Source organism: Phasianus colchicus, chromosome 2, assembly GCF_987193195.1.
Source record: "Phasianus colchicus chromosome 2, bPhaCol1.hap1.1, whole genome shotgun sequence".
Classification (NCBI taxonomy): Eukaryota; Metazoa; Chordata; class Aves; order Galliformes; family Phasianidae; genus Phasianus; species Phasianus colchicus.
Genome location: NC_143437.1, coordinates 20,481,321 through 20,504,815, shown reverse-complemented (window position 1 = coordinate 20,504,815; position 23,495 = coordinate 20,481,321). Strand labels below are relative to the sequence as shown.

Here is a 23,495-nt window from a genome sequence, read left to right as displayed (position 1 = left end):
TTAGCTGTACCTAATTCAGCCAATGTTAGCTGAAGAGTCTCTGCATCCTGCTTTGCTGGATGGTGAGAACACACTTTTGTCTCCCCCTTACTGAAAAACTTGGATTTGTACAGGTAGTTGGGATTGTATTTTTGAGATCTCTTAATTAGACAAGAAGTGATAAAAAAAAAAAAAAAATCACTCCTTTTCTTCAGTGTATTGTAATAGCAAGCAGATGTGACAAATCCATAAGGAAAAATCAGGAAAAAAATAATCCAAGACGTCTTCAAATTATTTATATATATATATACACACACACATACATATATATATGGCTTGTTTCCTTAGCTGTATACAAATAAGAGCAAAATAAAGAAATACTAGTACAGCACCCTCTTATCTAGAGAGATGCAGTATTGTATTCTTAAATATTTCCCTCTCTGATAAGCTTTTAATATATTTGATTCTTAACTTTCAATAGACTATGCTGAGGTGGCTTCATTTTGCCTACAGAGTTTTTTGCACACCTGCAAGGAAACTTGAACATGCAAGTAATCGCATCAAGAGTTTTGTTTTATTTTCAAAAGAACTGGGGACTGAGATCAGAATCATTTTTTTCTTTCTTTTTTCTTTTTTTTTTTTTTGTCAAACAAAAATGCTTCTTCCTTGTTCTGAATCCAAACATCACTTTAAGTGCCATCCTTCACACTTCGCTGTATCATTAATGGATGCCAAATAGCATCTGGCATTGTGGTAAGAGGCTTTCTTTTCCAAACAAGTGCACACTGGTCAGCATTGCTTTTCTATACTGCTATCCAGTACACTGTTGAATCTAAAGATAACACATAGTAGCATAAAATACTTCAGCACTGTAACTGGTTTAGAGTGACAGTGAATCCAGTAAAAGTATGAGAGAGCTGCTACATAAGCTGTAACGCTATCCCTATCCCAGACTAGTGTAAGGAAGAAAGGGACATTTCTAAAGCTCTATAGATACCCCTGTTACAGACATTTTAGATCACTGATGGTACACAGAGCAAACTAGACAAAGTATTAGGTGGGGAGTTTCACTCTTCACTCACAAAAATTACAAAAAAAAAAAAGAGTGCTTCAGTTTCCTCAGTATCTACCAGTCGTTTATTATGCGTTTTCTACCTAAACTATTAGCACCCATTCATAAATCCCCCCAACCACTCCCATCTCTGACTACTGCAAGGAACAAATAAATGTCTCTTTCTACTTCCTTACAATTCTGTGAATTGAGCAATATTCCATTGCATCATGGCACAGTTAAAGCTAGTGACATGTTCAGGTATACAGAAACCATCATCATAAACAATGTACTATCATTAGAAAAAAATTGAAAGTTGGGAACCTATAATAATAAACTGACACTCCCGATGACTCAAAGTTATCATAAATTTACAAAATTATTCAAAAAGTAAAAATGCAGAAGATGACTTAAAATTAATCTAATTTTACTCATACATATGCTAAAAGATCTATTAAAATGTCTACTAAGCTGAAAGCATGAAATAAGTAAATCCACCATTTAGAACAAAAAACTTCCTATAATTTTCTTGCAAGGTTTAAGAAATACATATATTTACTATAGTATTGCTTTCAAGGGAATGCAAAAGCTAAGGCTGTGTTGGCTGGGATAATTTATATTTTGATTTGAACCCCCAGATAACTCACTTCCTTAATTACTGTCTTGTCTGACAGGGAATCTTGTGAATACATATCGTTTGCCTTAGTCACAGAGCATGTGATGATGCTTTTGACAAATAGGGACACTATTTCATTACATTAAATCTTACTTTCAAACTAAGAGATTTCTCCCTCATTTGTCAATAAAAACCATTACAGACTTCTGCTATGCTATTGATCCTACTCCTAAACAGGAACTAATATGAAGATTAACCTGCAAATAGCCATAATTTAAAAATACATCTGACAAATCACAATGGATCTCATTTGGGGCTGCTCATCATTGTCATGTAATAACCACCCACTTGTAGCTGAATCTAAATAGATTTTCTGAATAGGAGAATCTAGTCATTCAGCCAAGGAAGAATTTGTGGGGGGTAGGGGATTGGGAGGGAAACAACAAAAGAAACAATTTTAATGACCGCTATTTGCCACGCAGGGTTTGAGAAATGATTCCTCACATACAGAGAATATACTTTTACTGGTGTTTTTGAAATTCTGCATGCACCTAGAAATTCCCCTATGGCCTTTATGTGATCCAGTGTGATAAAAGATTTGTACTAAGTACCATCACGTGCCCCACAATACCTGACTACTTGGACTGACAAAGGATCTCCTGTAGCAATTTGTAGCATGTGGTCTTTGGTGTAAAGTTGAGGAAAATCTTCTCAGAAGAGTGGCAAGGCACTGGCACAGGCTGCCCAGGGAAGTAGTGGAATCACTGTCCCTGGAGGTGTTCAAGAATCAGGGAGATGTGGTACTGAGGGACATGGTTAATGGGCATGGTGGGGATGGGTTGGTGGTTGGACTTGGTGATCTCGGATGTCATTTCCAACCTTATTGATTCTGACTGTTCCAAGCAAGATGCAAAAATATATAACAAATTCTGTATATGCATATGCCTACTGTGTAATTTAGCATAGTGGGATGAAAGCAGTATATCCAGGAGTTTAATAGAGAGATTCCTCAGATTGTTTGTGAGACTTACTTGGTATTAGATAGAATCTCACTCCTTAGGATGAATGCCTGCATTATACACATTAATCAAAACTTTCTGAAGGGAAGAAACTATGGATGCATCTTTGTGGAGTGAGGCGGTCCACAGGACTGGATGGAAACACAATGTCTCCATCCAGCAGTGGGGTACATTTGAAATATTTCTAAAGCACACAGTCTGGCTTGGTTTCCTCTGCAAAAAGTTTAGTTCATATATATTAAAGCCATTGTGACATTAAACTAATGAGCAGTGGATTTGCTTCAAAATTATACCGTTGCTTCAAACTGCAGCTTCAACCTAAGACTTTCAGAAATGTTAATCTGTTCATGTCTTTCGAAAGAAGAAACAAAGTAAGCAATCACAGACAACAGAATCACTTGTCCTCAGATGTCTGACATAATTCTGCCAGAAACATTTACACATATCCCCATACTAAGCTCAAACATCCACATATGATTTTAAACACATTTCAAGACATGTATCAGAGTTTCTTTTTTACAGTGTTAGAAGAAACAGAATCCTCCACTCCTCTTCTTGTGATAGCTAGGGAGGCTTACACACTTGTTTCTAAAAGCATAATTCTTCCATATATCGCTAACTTAAAAATATACATGTACCTTCATCTCTGGATGGTAACACACTTCTCCACAGACATTTTCATGCTTCTTACATTCAAGAGGAATGCACATTCCAGTATTTCTGCTGCTCCTTGCTACTGAAGTACACCTCTTAAATGCTTTACGTAAGACTTCATATCCTAGGATAATGCCATTTGGCTGTCCGGGCGAAACCCAGTTGATTTGAAGAGATCTGTGAAAAGCAGAAAATTAGCATATGTTAAATTATTTCAAGTATTTATGTTTCTGCAGATACTTAGCATTTTGCAGTTCCAATTTATACTATTTCACATAGAATGAAATATTTTAAATATCCAAAACATTCATCTGGATGGTGCAGATACATTTCACACCTTCTTTAATATCCAAAAGGTGCAAAAGCATCAATACTTGTCAAAACTCAAGGAAAATTAACTGCTCACGCAACCAAGGCCTTTAAAAGTGGCTATTTAAAACACATTCCTTTCATGCTTCTGAAAACGTGTATAATAAACTCTTCCTAGCATTCTAACCATTTCAGTTAACTGGTAAAAGAAAGAATTCATCATGCTTTCTTGGTGCTCTAGCATGAACAGTTGTGTATATGAACTGTTGTCAAGGCTGGAGTAACCATTCCATCCCTGGTGGGACAGGCAGCTGAGAAACTGAAGACCACCCCTAGGCTATGAACTATAACCAGTGCAGCTGGTCAGTTACCATTAAGAAGAGATTTGCACTCAATTTGCCTTTTCACTACTCAAAAAAAAAAAAAAAAAAGGAAAAAAAAGGAAAAAAAAGGAAAAAACTAGTGTTGCTCTGAAGCTTTAACACATAAAGAAAGAATTAATCACAACATCACTAAACAGCAGTTCTCTTCTTCTGTGCTTAAATATTTTAATTGACACAATTAAAAGTAAAAAAAAGTGTTTATAACAACTAAAACTCAAGAATTCTGACTATGAGAAGAAAAGTAGGTCTGCAGCTGCCCACAGAAGACTGTAAAAATCCCATTCTTGTTTTCAAGTTTGATATCAAGCCATCATCAATTTAAGGAAAGTAAGGGAAGAATCCTGTTGAGCTGTTGTAGGCTTATCATTACTGAAAATGTCCAGGTGTTAGCTCCAAAATCTCATTTAATATTACGATATATGTCTCAAAAAGGACATTTAAAACACATTTTTTTCTCTGTCTTTTATAATGTACACATTGTACACAGATATTTCAAATGAAAAAAATCATTTCTGGCATAATCTGGATTGTTGCATAAAACAGGAATTTCATTCACTATGACTTTTTTCTTTGGCTAGAGAGGAAGAGATTCCAATGCTACATGTAGATCAATAGGTGGACTGCTAACACTGTACAGTATATACTCAGGCTCCAAATATCTCTTTTTATTCTCCATGTCCCAGTAACACAGACACTGTCTGAGTGCCAGAAACATGATAAATTAGCATTAATTTGAAGTGAAAATATTACCACAAAACATCAGCTGCTGAGATAAATGTTAACATCTTAACAGAATAAAAAGAACTGAACTATTACTTCACTTCTGTAAGATATAAACAGAAGAATACACGTTGCAACAAGACTTTGAGAACATGAATTAATGTCACCTGTGAAAGAATTACTTCAAAGGTAGCTTGCAGAGACATCATTTTCACTCCAGGATTTTGATCTGAACCACAGATTTAATTCTGTATTCCGTAAGTGGTTGGTTTGTGTTCATTAAGAAAGCAGATTTAGACTGGATATGAGGAAGAAGTTTTTTACAATCAGGGTGGTGAGGCACTGGCACAGGTTGCCCAGAGAAGTGGTGGATGCCTCATCCTTGGAGACACTCAAGGTCAGGCTGGGGGGGGGAGTGCTGAGCAACCTGATCTGCTGTAGGTGTCCCTGTTCAGTGCAGGGGAGATGGACTGGATGGCCCTTAAGGGTCCCTACCAACTCAAATGATCTATGATTCTAACACAGGGACATGAACACGCACTTGCATGTGTGCACACATGCTGAAATGTTTACATTTAAATGTTATAAGATTTAACTTAAAAACATGAAAGCAAGAAAATATGTTGTAAAAAACTGAGAAAAACTAAAAAAAAAAAAAAGGGTAAAGTAGAGAAGTGCTTCAACCTTTATAAATGCCACTGTAGCTCTCTGCTGGTCTTTGTGCAGCACAGATCACAGAAGCAAAGCGAGTATTTCCAGTTATACCTTTGAATTATCTGCTTTCTGCAGGTTCATTCAGACCCTTGAGAGTATCATAAGCAGCATCATGCCAGTTTTTGCAGTTTTCAAGTCTCTAAAAAATTTCAAACCAGATCCAAGAATTCATACGAAGATTTTAATATTTTACCTTTTCTGCAGAGTTCAACATATATTTCTTCATTTAACAATCACTTTATTCAATTCATAGATGCACATTTGGTGTGGGCACATCTTAGAATCATACAAAACTACAGCTGCCTGACACAGGAGTTCATTGCACAGTGTGATTGAAAGGGTAAAACCCAATATGACCTTTCAACAAAGCCACAAAGGCATGTTCTCACAAGACAGGTAAACCCCTCTCAGTTACATCCACTTCTCCTGATGTTCACCACCCATGACAAATTGAGGTGGTTTTGAAGAACAAGAACAATCTATGGTGCAGCTAAAAAAAAATCATCAAGGTTTTCATGGAAGTGAAATGAATGAATTAATTTCAACTTTTTGACATATGCTGTCAGAAGAAATACCCCAGCCTGAACTGAGAACCTTCTCAAGCAGGTGCAGGCTGTCTGGGACATGACGGGCAACTTCAGTGTGCAACTCACTGTACCGTGTATTCAGCCCACAGAAAATACAGCTGAACTCGATTCACACAAGAGCTGTTTCAGCCTACAATGCTGATGAGATGCTACAGCAGTTTTAGAAGATAAAGAACAATTTCAAACTGACCCACAAAGTTTTATTTGCTTTTGGTTCAACAGACCAAACTGAAAACATGTGAAGAGGATCCAGTCTGACACTTATGAGAGTGTGTGTATGTATGTATAAAACCATGAAAAATATTCGTATTTCAGAGTTTCGCTTTACATTTCAAAATACCTTTTGATAAATGGGCAGGACAAGGGGTAACAGTTTTAAACCAAAAGAGGGTAGGTTTAGAACTGATATAAGGAAATCCTTTACAACGAAGGTGCCAAGGCTGCCCAGAGTAGCTGGTGGTGGAGCTGTGGTGCCCCATCCCTGGAAGTGCTCAAGGTCAGGTTGGATGGGGCCTTGGGCAGCCTGAGTTGGAGAGTGGTGTCCATGGACATGGCAGGGGGTTGAGGCTCGGTGGGCTTTAATATCCCTTCCAACCCACAAAAGAAACACAAGATTCGTTCAACATTATTAAGACAGGGAGCACTGCTATTATTAATGACCTATGGATCAAATACTCTCCTCATCATGAGTTCACACATACTACACAATCATTTCATCTTTACTGCAAAGTAGTTAACTATTTCTTGTAGCATGAATTTCAGTGCTGACGTTATCAGAGAAGCAATATTACACAGTAGAGAAAGTCTGACGAACAGCTTTGCACTTCTATTGATATTAAAAACTGCTTTGGCAAATCTTCCTGTGTCTTGTTTTTCCTATTAACAATGTAGAGAGAGTAATCAGGTTTCCTCCACAAGAAACACTGCTTTGAACACTTTCAGCAAAGTGGTATTAATCAAAGCATACTTCAGAGCCCTGACTTTGTGTTTTCTCTGTCATCTTATCATTTCATGACTGGATGTGGCTCCAAAACAATCTTCCCCAGGATATTCATGTAGCTATTAATTCCTTATTTTACAAGTTTACAATATTTCCACAAGTTCTCCAAGTATGGAAAATCAGACATATTGGTTTTAGTTCCCCAAATCCTCTTGGAGGAATCTGCACTACATAGTCATCTTCATTCCACCAGTAGCAAGACTGATTTGAAAGACATTTTGCAAAGCACAGTAGTTCAGCACTTTCATATATGAGCTCCCCTAGAACTCCTGAGCCAATATCATTATCCCAACAATATATTACAGTTTTCTTCTGAAGCCTTTCTTACTAACATATTAATTTGAGACAATTTTTTTTTTTTTTTATCTCATTTACCCATGAACAGCTTCTGATATGGATACTTTCCTAAGTTCCACAATAATGAATACCAACAGTGAAGAATTCACCTAGCTCTTTTCAGTAGCCTTATTTGAGCATTCTATTGCACCCTGACCAGGGTTCCTCAAGGATGCATAATGGGCTCTCTTTTCTTATCTAAAGCTCTGAAGGATTTTCCTTTTTATCCCATGTAGTATTATCAAAGTATCAACCTCTGAACTAAGCACTGAACAGAATTCCTGCGAGGGTTTTTCACTTTTGTGAAAGGAACTAGTCTGCCACTATGTACCAGGATTAGGAAAGAAAGAAGCATCCCCTTTTTGGTTAGATTTTAGATAGAAATTCTTTACTCAGAGGGCGATGAAGCACTGGCACAGATTGCCCAGAGAAGCTGTGATGCCCCATCCCTGGAAGCTCTTAAGACCAGGTTGGATGGAGCCCTGAATAGTTTGAGCTCATAGGTGAAAGCCCTACTCACGGCTGGGCGTAGGGCTGGGTGGCTTTGAGGTCCCTTCCAACCCAAGCCACTCTACGTCTGTATGATTACAAACAGGAAGAGAAAGGAGTATTTTAATGCAAAATGAACTGTTTTTCAACACATGATAAGTACTTAATCCACTACAAAATTTTAAAGTCAACATCCACAGGTAGGGAGTAGACAGAGAACTTTCTAATCTAAGCAATAAAATGTACTGCTTGTCTACAGAGACAAACCCTGAAGTCCTAACTCAAAACAACATACACTCAATTTCTATGCAACTTCTACCTATCTAAAGACAGTCAGCACCACTCCTCCACAACCTTCTAGCCCAAAATACCATAACTAAGAGAAGATAAAAAAAAAAAAACTAGAATATGACTTCAGGACTGGGTTCCATACTGTTTTCTATTTGAAGTTTGGCATTATAAAATAACCATTCCAGGACTGTGACCTTTTGTGCCAAGTTTCAGCCTGAAGCTGAGTTATTAACTGCAAAGGGTGGAAAAGCAAGATATTTATAATGGCTTTGGTGGTATAACCTTCATTAGAGCAGTCTGGATGGAGCTGCTACCAGAGACTTCTAAGAAGTTGGTGGCTGAAATTATAATTTATGTCATGCAGCACCTTGAGGCAAATTTTAAAACAATTATTTGCAAATGCTACAAAGACATTATCCTACAGCATTCTCATCAATAATACAGCCCCCCAAACTGATTCAGAAGAGGAAAAAAAAGCCATGGTTCCAATTAAAGACGATAAACTGCATGATCTGTATTGTATCTCAGTTATCCCATGAGTCTATACTGTAGAAATGCTTTTTTTTCTCTGTCTGATGACATTAAAATGTTCTCTTGTCTACACAAACTGTTTTTTTCTCCAACCTTTCTCTTTTATGGAGGATAAATAAGCAAAATTCATATTCAGCCTAGCACCTGCTGAAGCTGTCAGCTGTAGTGTTTGTCATATTTCAATCAAAGCTGAAGCCAGACAGTCATTTTTATACTGCACAATCCTTACATACTCGAGGACCAGAATTAATGAATTAGCTATTGATTAAATTCCACTCTAGCAAATCCACCGTGGCAAATAAATGAACTACTCAGGGCACGTGTAGGCCACGGCCAGACATGTCCGGGCAATCGATCAGTAGTTAGTATTCTTTTGGGATATAAGAACAGCTGATGATAATATGACATGTAGGAAAAGGCAGTGTAGAAACAGAGCCTGCTTCTGGCTGAGCAGATTATAAAGTAGGAAGGCATTTTTGATCCTTTTGCATTCATGTGTTATGACATATTTAGTTTATATATAATAGCAGAAACATGCATAAGTGTTTGCAGTACAGACAATACAGACAAAGGCATACATAAGTTAAAGCCAAGGGCAAAAGATGGGATCCTGAATTGAGTCCTTATCATCAAACAAGCTTTGACTATATCTGTATATGTGACAGAAAAATAGCAAGCTTAATTTCACCCATATACAAAGACAAATGCTGAATTCAAACAAAATGTAGAAATGATAAACAGCAAACTAAGTCTTTAAGAGCCTGGAGGAGCAAATCCATTCTGCTGGCCATTTCAGAAGGCTCAGTTGTTAGATTTCTGTTATTTACAAAAAAACTACTTGTTTGTATGTTTGTTTGTTTGTTTGTTGTTGTTTCTACAAAACTAACAGGGCTTATGAGTTATTATGTTACTCCACTAGAAGTGTAATAAAATCACAGGAACGATAAAATACACGCAGGAGGTTAACTGTTTTATTGTTCAGGTAATACTGAACAATGTGCTATCGAGCCTTGTTTTAGTCTGACTTTGGAAGATATTAACTCCCATAGAATCACTGTATACGTTACTAGTTGGCATCTCCTAAATATTGCAAAACTGTTACTCCTTTTACAGTTAATAAGTTTGCCCCAGCCTGTAGATTCAGTGTATATGCAGACTGCAAACAATGGTTCAAGGAGACACAGATGTGTATGCCATTTAAGATAGCTTACTAATTTTTACTGTTGTGATGGGTGACTTCTTTTTACCCACAATTACTCTAAGTTTCCATTATCAGCATCGCATTGCTCCCAGAGCATTAATCTTCCTCTTCCTAACTGACAGCAAAATGTGATAATTTTCATTCCCCTACACTTCTTCTTTTAACTACTTCTACTTATGTCTTATTTATTATCCCAGCACAGTGATACCCAAACGGCTACGCACAACCAACCAAGGGGGAGATCTCTCCAGCTGCTCATTTGGCCAAAAACTCTGATACCAAAAATTAAAACCATGGGTGGACTGTTATTTTTTTAATGTGCCTTATTCAACTGAGAGATTGGTCCCCATTCTGGACCTCATTCCAGGCACAAATTGCTCTGATATATGCAGACTACTCTTAGCACAGTACCTTGAGCCAATTACATGAATAACGGGGGCTGACAGCTGTTTTGGCTCATCTTCCACAGTTGTAATCTGAGTCCCATTGCTTCTCACACAAGCGTAGATAGTGCAGGCTTCAATCTGATGAAGAAGAACACGAGTTTCAATTACTCAGCTGCAGAAATTATTTAACTCTGCCAATCATTCAGATTTCTTTTGTCACTCCAAATTTTCTTATTTTCTACTTAAAATTCCATAGAGCCAAGAAAATACAGCAACTTTGAGATAAGTGGAACTATCAGAAGTATACTGTGCTTTATCACATTTTCCCACCCCATTTGGAAAAAAAAACATGCAGACCTCTGAACTCTACTGCTATTCTCTATTAAATTATCACTAATAGTGTTGCAGTGAATTTGTTATTGTGTATATATGAGCAGAAATCTCATAAATAACATTGAAAAAAAATCTCTATCTGTAATGGAATAGGAAGACAATAAGCCGGTATGGTTTGATTTTGGTTCTTACTAATCCATTTCATTTTGCTATACCTACCACCCATTCTGAAATAAAATTAAAGATAATTTTCCATAGTATCTTCTATTTCTTCACATCTATGTTGGAAAATTAGGCTACAGATAAAAATGCAAGCATACACTTGATTACTAAATATCTCACCAAAATTAAAACTTGTTCCTTCCGGTTCTTGGAATTAAACTAAGCAGAAGCAAACTGAAAGAGCAAGAGAAGGGTAGTGACAGTGTTTCTGTATTGGCAACACAGAGGTTGCTCAAAATACAAGAGAAAAAAAAAAAAAAAATGCAGGAATGCAGGAAGATTACCAGTGAGGATGCATGTGTATCCAAGATAATACTGCTTCCAGAACAAAAGGAACCCAAAGAAAAAAAAAAAAAAAAGAAAAAAAAAAAGAAAAAAAAACCAACAAAAAATAGCTTATTTGGATATTACCTATCACACTGATTCAAATGTAAGTCCATTATAAAAACTAAGAAAGTGTAAAAGAAATAATAATTAATATCACAAGTGGCAGAAAGTGGCCATGGTAAATTAATAGAGAGGGTCTAGAAGTGAAGCAGTACACTGAATTTGCATTGTTATTGAGAAAAGACAAATGCGTTTCCAGGCAGCATTCAAAAAGTCATATGTGTATTCATGGATGGAGGTTTGCTGTTTCAGAGGGGCTGCAACGTAGAAATCTGTTACAGTACACCTGCCTGTGATGTTTATTTACGGCATGTAGTAACTGGATGGAAATTTTTCAGAACAAACTACACATTGCTACTACAAAGTCTTCCTAAAATATAATGAAAGCTATTCCTGAAGAAAATAGAAATAATTACAATTAAATGTCAATCTGTATTTTTGAACACATTAGTGCAATTCATGGATAGAAATATATATATATATGTGTATTTATACTGCATATCATATTTTTTCTGTCTAGAGTGACAAAGATAAAGTGGAAAACAAAAAAAAAATGTTGTATTTATTAACAGCATAAGAACTACTACTATGATTTGAGAGATCAAGACTGCTCCATCCTCAGAAGAATGAGGAGAAAAAAAATGATAAAAGAATGACAAATACAATATCATTACTTCTTTGTGCTGATACATTATGCATGCCTGATGTTTCTAAAACAATTGCAATTTTCTTTTAATGAGTAGGAGTAGAATCTTTGCTTCTTTGTAATATATGTTGGGGCTTTGCTAATGTTGTAGCACAAAGCATTTAGTGGAAAGTAAATGGAGTTTTGATGGTTTGAAAAAAGAAATAATGGAAATATGTGTTATGAGAAAAGTACACAGACTGAAAATATGCTGAAAATAAATTTATGCCTTGTATATATATGTACACAAATACTACTGCAAATATATGGCTGTGTATGTAAAGAAATGCATGAAATTCAGCTTGTATGCTATGTAACACAAAAAAGATCTTCTAACCTGTATATCATATACAGTGAATGGAGACAAATCTGCTAAAAGAAAGGACCCAGGCTCGTTCATTCCAGTCTTGTACTGCTTATTGTTTACATAGATAGAGTACTCTGTGACAACACCATTCGGGTTTGAAGGCGATGTCCAGATGACACGTACAGCTGTACTGTTGATGATGACAACCTCTGGAGGGAACATGCCCTCAGGCTCTAGAAATAAAGGAAGAAACTGAATAAACTCCAGCTGTCTCTGCAAAAGCACTTGTTTAACCAAATGCAGATTAGTATTTAGGTTTAGCAAAGGGTTCACTGCTTATCTGCTTTCCTCTGATGAAGTTATCACAGTCTGTAGTCTTCTGTAAATTGGCTTATTATACTCTCAGTTAGAAACCATGAGAGCTGATGGTAAAATGCTTTATACCACCAGCATAGTGTCAATCATCAGTGGTATGTGGCCAGTGAGATATGATGATAAATTATTCACCCATCTGCAGTGCCAACACATAAACATTATTTTTATGTCTCCCCCAATCCCAATCTTTCCAAAAGAGAGAAAAACAAAGCATTTTGCTTTTAAAGCAAAACCTGAGATCAAAATACTTTATGTCTGGTGGAACGTGACGTTATCAGCCTTATAGCTGAAGCAAGATGAAGCAATATGCAATATTGTCATTATGTAAATGGCTTTGAATGTTGATTACTATAGGTAATGATGAAGTCTAACATTTATTTAAAAAAAGAAAAAAGAAAAAACAAACCTTCCTTAGCGTTAAATTACATAATTATCTAAGCATGTCAGAAATAACTATGCAAAGTCCTCTTTTTATCATAAGGACCCATCTTTACCAGTTGAAAAATTGCCCTTGCGATCGATTCTATTTTATAAACAAAAGGTGCTGACCTTTGGCATCAGAAAGGAAATGGAATCCTTATTTAAAGGGCTTTACTAATGACCTGGAACACTTGCTTCTGAGGTAATGATTTTATAATGTTTATAATGAGACTTTATAAAGCAAAAAGATTAGAAAGACCATTCTAAACACATTTTAGATTCACTTTTTTTCCCCCTCATCCCTACCTCCTAACACACATGCATTTGCTAACTGGCATAGAAATGACTCAAAGTAATTTTCTCAGAGGGTGAACTTAGAGTTTCTGGTGACTCAGGAAAGGCCCCCATATATGTCTGTCATGTCAAAAGCACATCGCTTCACAGAGCAAATCTTTTAAAAAAAAACATTAATTGTTTTTAAATTCCACCATTTATTGATAGGAACTCAGTTCCAAACCTAGTGTACACAGATGTATGTAGGAGAAGATGAGAACAAACTGGGTTAATATCTGCTATTAGAGCTTTTGCTTCTGTCTCAGTGGGACCCGATATTGATCTACCACATGATGACAACCAGCACTTAAGCATTTTAGCGTTTTAGCCCTTTTTCCTCTTATACCGGAAATTTTATAATGGAAGGATGACTGATCTCAACCCTAACAAAAATCAATCAATTTCATTCTCAGAGTTTAAGTCAAGCTGCATTCACTGCTAACCAACCTCCATCTGAGGTAATCACGTGCACAACTTCACTGCTGATGCTGTGGGCTCCGTTAAAAACTTGAAAGAATATTTGATACTCTGTGTTGGGCTCCAAATCACCTATGACTATATAGTTTTCATCAGCCTGAATCCTCAGAGATCTTCCATCAGCAGTGGAATTCAAGGAGAGGATATAATATTCAACATCTCCTTGCAAATCTTGTAGTGCTGAGAAAGGAAAAACATTGGGAAAACAACAGAAATATTCAGTCAGACAGTTTCTCATCAAAAACGTTTATCTTGAAGACAAAAGCAGATTTTATGCAGACCTCCTTACTGTAAAATTATGCAAAGATTCCATCAAGTGCTTTAATGTCCTCCACCCTACACCAGTAAGCACAGAATACTCTTCCAAATTCCTCAAAATAATTGACAGCCCATCACTATATGGGGAAAGCTTTCTTCCTCTAAATGTCAAGTAAATTAAGTGATGAAGCCTGCTGCCAGCAATGGTGCATGGACCTTGCATTTCACCACTGCAAAACAATGTCTTTCGTCTGGACAGAACACAGACAGTTAAACCTTGTGCTACGCTACTAGCTTAAGACAAGAAACAATCATTTTTTTTTCCCTTCCTGGCATGCAGAATACTGCATTCCTGTTTCATTGCTTTAGCCACGGGAAACAGACGTTACACTCAACTCTACACAGGTGGCCATTTAGTCACAGTAAAAATGGAAATTACTGCTGTTACTTTATAACAATCATGAGAGCATCTACATATAAATTCATCACACCTTTGGAAGAATTATATTTACAGGGAGAAAAAGAAAAAGTATTATTTCTTTCTAAAGTGTTTTACCCAGTAGTAGCTTCCTCAGTGAAAGGAAGAAACAACTACTATTTTCTAGCGACACATGGAAGGAGATCCATTGGTCTGAACGTGGATAAGGAAGAATTCCAGACAATCCTTGCTTCTCCATTTTATCAACTCAGATATAGTCTTATTTTATCTGTCCTGCAACTGCTTTTCCAGCAGGAATCAAGATAAATCTTTGAGCATTGAAACGTTGCTTTAGATGACATATTGTTCCACTGAACAGAACTCAGATAACTAGAGAGAATTAAAAGCCAGAAATTCGTTGAAAGCCAAAAGCTTACATGTAAATTCAGTAATATGCAGTTTTGTCATAGAAATTCTTAATGGAGCAATAGATTATTTTTATTTTAAGTGGTACAGATTAAAAAAAAAAATGTCAGAAAGCTCTTGGAATATGCAGAAAGAGAGAACAGCAAATTAAGGATTCCCAAGTTTCTAAAGAAAACAAGAAAATTATTTAAAATTAATACTATGGAAAAAGAAAACATGAGCATTCAAAATAGGGAATACGATTGTTGTAGCATATGAAGTAATAAAATATGCTAAGGTTTTCCAGTAACGAACAGATCTGCCTTGGCGTTTAAAGTCTGCATTCACAAATGCATATATATATTTATACATATATATATATATATGTATAAATGTATGTACATACATATATTTTCTCCAATATGTATGGAGGAAATATCCAAAGGATGAATGAAAATAAACCAGATTGCATTACCTACATCTAGAAGGTCAGAGGTTTAGATTACTAAGGTAATGAAACTTCAGTGAGCTGCTTCAGATCTATTACATTTGTCAGTTTTTATAAGCATGCTTTCTTCAGGCACGCAATTATAAAATAAAGACAATACATTTGTTGCAATTCACCACCCAGTCCTTATAAAATCATTTGCATGTAAGTCATGAAGAAATTCCCTACTGCTGCATTAGCTAACTAACTAGAGAAATTGGCTAAATCCATTTTAAGATGCAGAGTAAAAGGAGAGAGAAAGTGAATCCTCTCATCTCGAAGGAACGTACATGTAGATTTTCATACAAAGAGATGAAATATAACACAAAAACAATAGAATTTTGGGTGCTACGGTATTGATTTCTCATGAGCTTGCATTAACTAATTTTTTTTGCTTTCACTATTCTCCTTCTGCAGGAATACTATGTAATAAGTACAAACATGACTGAGAAATAGCAAAATGTGTACATTTTTCCTCCCTCTCCTTTCAAGGACACTTAGCTGCATTATAAATCAAGACAAGGACTGTGTTTCCTATGAGAGCAAAGCAGACCAATGTAAGTGATGGCAGGTTAACATCTAGTTACTGGAATAAATACTAAGCACACTTACTTGGTTTTGACCATTCCACTTCTACAGCAGTATGATTAACAGCACGTGCAATGAGGATACTTCCTTTCTCCGGTAATCCTGCTAATGTAGTAGCTATCACTTCTTCACTTGATGTATATCCTACCTCGTTGTGCACAATGAGCTTGTACTCGTATGTTGTGTACCTAAGACATTTTAAAAATAATTACATGAAAGAAAAAATGCAGATGGAGAAAACATTTGTTTTAACACATCTGCCTGCGCCAAAGTTTTGTTGCTCCTTTTTCCCACCACCCTCTTCAGAAAATTGCAGCTGCATGCCTTGCACCAATGAAGACTCTGTAAGAGCTGTCTTATTCTTGGAAATAATTTAGCACCATTAACATGGTAACAAGAATAGAGCACGTTATTTCACTCCTTCATAGTTGTAGCTTCTGAGGTGTTGAGAGATTATAGCTCAATTCAATATGTAATTACAGTAGTGGCATCCTGCCAAAATTTGGATCAGAATTTAATCAAATGAGGCTTTTTTCCTCTTTAGGGAAACACATTGATTTTAACTTGCAGAATCTCATTTGTAAAAGTGATTCACCACGCAGTCAGGACTCTGCCACTGCAAAAACATGAAAAAAAGCACCTCATAATGCAAATCCACTTAATAAAGTAATTTTCTTTGGAACTGTTTATATTGAACTTATACAGATTTATTAAATACTACATGTATATTTAGTAAATCAAGTGAGTATCACTCCATAATTTATTCTCTAACTCAAATGACATTAGGGGAGATTCCATAATCTCAAAATTATTTTCATCATCAGAAGCTTGATGCAAAACTGTGTAATCACAATAACACAGGATAATCTTGTTCAAATTTTTGCTGAATCTACATCACTGGAAGAACTGTCTATGAATACAATAGAGGAACTGCAAATACTCAATATTTGGAGATTTCTCTATTAAAAGTCATTAACATTGTATACTTATTTTGATTTTTAATTTTTTTTTTTACTCTTTTATTTTAGAACTCTATATAATGCAACCATCCAGCCTTATTTTCCAAAGTGCTAAACTTTAACAGTTCCTCTAAGAAGAGGAAACTAATGGGATCCCATTATGAAACTAATAGATCCCATTTATAATGATAGGCATTTTTTAAAAAGATGATAACATACACTGTGAACACAGCACTTGCGAACATATGATATTTTCCTGGACAACTGCATGGGATCTAGTCTTGCAAGTTAAGGGTGGAAATATCAGATTTGTTTTTGGATTCACATTTTCAACACTGAAAACTATTAGAACACTAATCTATTAGAAATGAAAAAGCCATTTGAAGTAACCACTACCAAAATAGACTTCTGGAAGGAATGTAATAAAAAAAAACACAGGAATATAATAAAAAGACACATTTCTAAACATGATACAAATACGGAAAATAAATTCTGAGATTCAGATTTTCCATGAAAAGTAAGGCTTGAGTCCCTCTACATCTTTTCTCCAGCCACATATTCCTCTTGAGCCACCGAAAGCAGAAAGACAACTTTAGGCTGCAAAGCCCTCCAAAACAAGCGTTCAGGTGTATCCAATGGCTGGGCACATTTTTCTGGCCAACTGCTTCAACCGAAAACTTCTTTTTGCCACTGAGACCCTGTGGGAACTTGTTCCAGCACTGCTGAAAGGAGCTATGTTAAAACCAAAGAATCACAGAACCATTAAGGTTTGAGAAGACCTCTAAGAAGAAGACCTCATCTAGTCCAACTGCCAACCTACCACCAATACTGCTCACTAATTATATCCCTCAGCACCACATCTACGTGGTTCTCGAATATTCCCAGGGAGGGTGACAACTACCCCTTGGACAGTCTATTCCAATGCCTCACTGCTTTTCCTAATAATCAACCTCAAAATTCTATGGAAAATTTCAAACACGATTTAAGAAAGAAATGGACATGTGGTCAGGGTTGGATTAAAGAATGGCTCCATGATGCATGATCAGACGCTTACAGTAAGCAGGCAGGGACAAGCCAGAGGCCTTACCCTTGGCTCAGTTCAGTCTATACAACAACAGTCAGGAGCAGAGGTCACGTTCTGCTGCTTCACATCATGCTCGGGAGAGATGCCCAGACAGATTTTATCAAAGTAGAAGTAATGTACATGTATTTGACGGCAGCAGATTGATATGCAGTCCTCATAAATCATGCCAGCACACAAGCACAGAAAAAATACACATACTGAAAACACCTACGAATATTTTACCAAAACTTTACTTGCAAAAAAACAAAACAAAATCTGTATTGCACCTTCCGTGAGGATTTCTGAAGAGGGCATTTGCTTGTTTTTAAGATGTTAGCCTAGACTGTGATGGGAAACAAAGACTGAATGAGAGCAAATGCCTTGTTCTATACCCCACAGTATGTCTGTAATATCCTGAGAAATAGAATGCACCTTCCTTTTCCCCATTTTCTGCACTCTACATTTAACTATGATGAAGCTACAACAAAGCTGCCCTTAAATTACATCTGTTCAAAGCGCAATAAATATTTTCCTCAAGCTTAGAGATATGAAGGCAATCATTAAGCTAAACACATAAGAAAAAACAATGCAGAAACCACCTTTCAGATGTATTCCAACTAGGACTTCACAGTCATTCTGTATGTGCTATGATTTTACCAAAATTAGACATACGTACGCATCTAGAGCATTTGTACATATAAATATAAATGGCTTGACTGCACACGGATGCTAAAACTTCACAAGACTTGTACGTTCATTTGACTTTTAGAGCAATATAATACATGAAAGAGTCAAGAACGACCGAGTAATAATAAATCTCCACATATTAGAATGATTAACACCAAAGATGATGACAAAAACTATTTCATTATATAATTAATATGTTCACTACATAAAGACACAAGAATACTTTGAACTATTAAACATACACTATACAAAATGCCAGCATTTGTTTTTATAGTTTTTGTAATCTCACCTGCTAAGACCCTTATCTTCATAAAACCACTGAGTTCCTGAGTAAATATTGTGCCACAGATTTAAATCTTCAGGGGGATTTGATGCAAGTGGTTGCTGGATTTTACGTCTCAGGAGCTCATATCTAACACAAAAGACAAGCAGAACACCAGGATTATCTCAACTAATGTTATTACACAAAAAAAAAAAAAAAAATCTTTTTTTTTTAAAGCCACATATTATTTTGTTTTCACAGCTGTAAACTTTCTGAGATAAACATTCCATTTAATGTTTCATGATTTAAAACATTTAGTTACTTAAACTGCTTTGAAAATGAAAAATGAGCACTTTCATTGGAAAGACTAAATGTATTTAATAATCCACGGATTTTAAAATTGTGGAAATGATATGAAAATAAAGTCCAAGTCCAAATAGTCCAGTTACACTGTCTTGCACAGACTTGACTCGTGTCATCTGACATGCACAGAGTGTCCCAGAATATGAAATTGAAATGTCTCTCTTGCAAATTTACTGAAATATGTAAGCTCGCTATTACTATTTTACATTACTTAAGTGTGCATTTGTGTTTAACGTGTTCATAAATAATCTCAGTGTTAATTATAGATGACAAACAGGCATAGAGTGAGTTTACTTTTCCACTGACAGGGCTTAGCAAAACAACATTGTATTTGAGTAGCTATTCAGGATGTGAGCTTGAAAGACCAAACTACTTTTATTCCTGGCTTTCATGGGTAGCTGAATGTGTATTCCTGTCTGTTATCCAAACAGCAGGTCAGCTGAAGGCCATCTTCCAAAAGGTTTGCCATAGGACTGCCTGCTTCAGACCACGCTCTTCCACTCACTCTGCGTCACTCACTCTTTCCCATATTTTATAAAAAGTCTGTATGGAATTTAACAAAGATTAAATCACTTCATGTCTATACAAACTATATGTTGCATTTTGTAATCATTCTAGGGATTACACAGAAAGCTATATTCTAAAGGAAACAAATTTATATAGATTTGTTCAAAATCCTGTAGGATTATTATTCTTTATTACATTTCACAGAACAATTTTAATAGGACTTTCATTTCAGTTTTTTGGTATTGTTTCTTTGTAAGTCACCAGAGATTTATCTTCCTTCTACCTTCCTTCTATTTATTCTATCTTCTACCACTGTGGAATTGCTTTTGATGGTGAGCTGCAGTTTTTATCAAAACATAGTTACATATGTCTATCTAGTCACTTAAATTGGCAGAATTCTAAATTCTGAATTGCTTTGTACCCTCAGTACAGCTGGAAACGTAGTTCTTTCTAATTCCAGTACAGAATTGTAGGGGTTGGAAGGGATTTCTGGAGATCATTGAGTCCAACTACCTGCAAAAGCAATTCCATATAGTAGGTTGAGCAAGAAAGCATCCAAGTGGGTTTTGAGTATCTCCAGAGAAGGAGGCTCCACAACCTCTCTGGACAGCCTGTTCCCATGCTCTTTCACTCTCATAGTAAAGTTCTTGTGTTCACATGGAACTTCCTATATTCCAGTTTGTGCCCATTGTTCCTTGTTCTCTTGTTGCATGCCACCAGAAAAATCTTGAAGACTTTTCCCTTAAGCACTTATTTTTGAAAAGATTTCCTTTGATGTACAAGCATTCCGCACTGGAAAAGTTGAATAAGGGAAAGGCGACCGATGTCATTTACCTGGACTTGAGCAAGGCCTTTGACATGGTCCCCCACCACATCCTTATCTCCAAATTGGAGGGATGTGGGTTTGATGGGTGGACCACTCGAAGGACAAGAAACTGGTTGAAAGGCCGCAGACAGAGGGCGGTCACCAATGGCTCTATGTCCAGGTGGAGGCTGGTAATGAGCGGCATCCCCCAGGGGTCTGTCTTGGGACCGGTGCTCTTTAACATCTTTATCAATGACATCGATGACAGAATCAAGTGCACCCTCAGCAAGTTTGCTGACCACACCAAGCTGAATGGTGCGGTCAACACGGTTGAAAAAAGGGATGCCATTCAGAGGGACCTCGAGTGGCTAGAAAGGTGGGCCCGGGTGAACCGGATGAGGTTCAACACAGCAAAATGTAGAGTTTAGCACTTGGGCCGGAGGAATCCCAAGCATCCATACAGACTGGAAGGAGCGGCCCTTGAGAGCAGCCCTGCTTGATAGATGAAAAACTTAATATGAGGCAGCAGTGTGCCCTTGCGGCTCAGAAGGTGAATAGTATCCTGCTTTCCATCAAAAGAGGGGTGGTCAGCAGGGACAGGGAGGTGATTGTTTCCCTCTATTCTGCTCTTGTGAGGCCCCATCTGGAGTTCTACGTCCAAGTGTGGAGCCCTGAGTACAAAAAAGATAGCTCCCTGTTGGAGAGAGGGCCATGAAGATGATCAGGCTCCCTCAGCCTGTCTTCATAGGGGAAGGAGGGGAAGGAGGAAGCTGGGCTTGTTCAGCCTGGAGAAAAGAAGGCTGAGGGGTGACCTCATTGCAGCATTTCAATACGTAAAGGGAGCCTACAGAGGGGAGGGGAATCAACTCTTGAAAGGGTAGATACTGTAGGATGAGAGGAAATGGTTTTAAGTTGAGGGAGGGGAGATTTAGGTTGGACGTCAGGGGGAAGTTCTTTACAGAGAGAGTGGTGAGGTGCCGGAACAGGCTGCCCAGAGAGGTTGCGGATGCCCCGTCGCTGGAGGTGTTCAAGGCCAGATTGGATGGGGCCCTGGGCAGCCTGGTCTAGCATTAAATGGGGATGTTGGTGGCCCTGCATGTAGCAGGGGGTTGGAGATTCATGATCCTTGAGGTCCCTTCCAACCTTGGCCATTCTGTGATTCTGTGAAGTTCAACATCCCATCACAGTAATCTTTCTGACTGCTGGCTTCATGTGCAATTTGACTTTATTTTTTTGATCACAGAATCACAGAATCACAGAATCACTAAGGTTGGAAAAGACCTATAAGATCATCCAGTCCAACCATCCACCTGTCACCAATGGTTCTCATTAAACCATATCCCTCAGCACAACATCCAAACGTTCTTTGAACACCTCCAGGGTCGGTGACTCCACCACCTCCCTGGGCAGCCCATTCCAGTGCCTGACCACCCTTTCAGAGAAGTAGTATTTCCTAATATCCAGCCTGAATCTTCCCTGGCGAAGCTTGAAACCATTCCCTCTAGTCCTATCACCAGTTACACGAGAGAAGAGGCCGACCCCCAGCTCGCTACAACCTCCCTTCAGGTAGTTATAGAGAGCAATAAGGTCTCCCCTGAGCCTCCTCTTCTCCAGACTGAACAATCCCAGCTCCCTCAGCCGCTCCTCATAAGGCCTGTGCTCCAGACCCCTCACCAGCTTTGTTGCCCTTCTCTGAACATGCTCCAGGGCCTCAATGTTAAGATCATTCCAGATTTGAGGCCCTGAATTAAGCAGGTATATAATGGATACTGCATACAATGATTTTGTGTTACTTCAAATGCAGAAATCAGCTGATAAGCTCAGATTCTTAGGAGTTGAAACCTCTACACCGTGGAAGCAAGGCCATACATATGAGTTCCAGCTAACTTTCTTCATTGGTTTGGGGAAATAATCCTCAACAGAGACAAGCAAGCATTGTAATATTGACCATAGCAATGTGAAACCACACTATCATTACTGGAACTGGGAACATAACTATGGAAATCAAATAACAAAAACTAATTTAATTGCAACTTCATAAAAATATTCACGTGATTTTATGCCCCAAGTACAACTCTCACATCAGTGGTTTATCAATGCCAACATAATCCAAAGACAGACTATTACAGTTTTATTAGGAACAGTCTTGGCATAATCTGTCTAATATAATTCATAGACAAGCTACAAAAAATTTTAGAATTTTTCTGAACACTGGATTATGATCATGTGCAAATCACCTCCACTGGCAGCTGCTGCTGCTGCTCTGTTTGCTGCAGACTTATTGCTCCATCATGCTGTACAGAGCAGCTGCTCCAGTGGTGGTTCTTGTTGAGGACAGCATGGCAGGCACACCATGAAGGAAATGAAATCTGCAGATGTAGGTTGTGTTGAATTACTTCAATAATCTATGGTAAAATGGTCATGTTGCTAAATCCAGAATAACAGGCTGCTTTTCAGTTGTAGTGTGCTCTAATTAAGCCTGAAGAAAAAGTCAAGCTACTGTGGTATAATAATGTAGGCAACTGAAACAACATTACACGATAATTATTGAACCCATCAATGCATCTAGAAGAGAGCTACAGATGGCTTATGGAGGTATAAGTTTACAGACAGTATTTTGCAAAACCTTAAAGCACCAGACAGAAAGATTTGACTTTTTAAAATTATGTGCAAAGGTATATTTCACTTTCTAAATCTTCATGCACTCAAATCCTTGTTTTTTTTTTTCTTTCCTTAATACACACATGCAATACGCACAGAGTAATCACAGAATCAAGTAAAGATCCCCTTTCCATGGTTGCAGAAAAATCTCAGAGGAAAAGCCTTATTTTAGTTCCTGTGGAAAAATCCACGTTTTTATAGCTAACACTTCCTTACAGTAACCATTT

The 23,495-nt window shown here is 37.2% G+C and overlaps 1 protein-coding gene across 1 annotated transcript in view; it reads right to left on the bottom strand.

Annotated features, from left to right (window-relative positions):
- Nucleotides 1-23,495, bottom strand: part of USH2A (usherin) — a 389,040-nt gene that overhangs the window by 91,072 nt on the left and 274,473 nt on the right. The window contains exons 43-48 of the mRNA XM_031595830.2: nt 18,960-19,082; nt 15,986-16,149; nt 13,776-13,985; nt 12,231-12,433; nt 10,292-10,404; nt 3,304-3,496 (exon numbers count right to left, since the gene is read on the bottom strand). Of these exons, the coding sequence (XP_031451690.2) occupies nt 3,304-3,496; nt 10,292-10,404; nt 12,231-12,433; nt 13,776-13,985; nt 15,986-16,149; nt 18,960-19,082 (1,006 nt within the window). The remainder of the gene's footprint in view (nt 1-3,303; nt 3,497-10,291; nt 10,405-12,230; nt 12,434-13,775; nt 13,986-15,985; nt 16,150-18,959; nt 19,083-23,495) is intronic.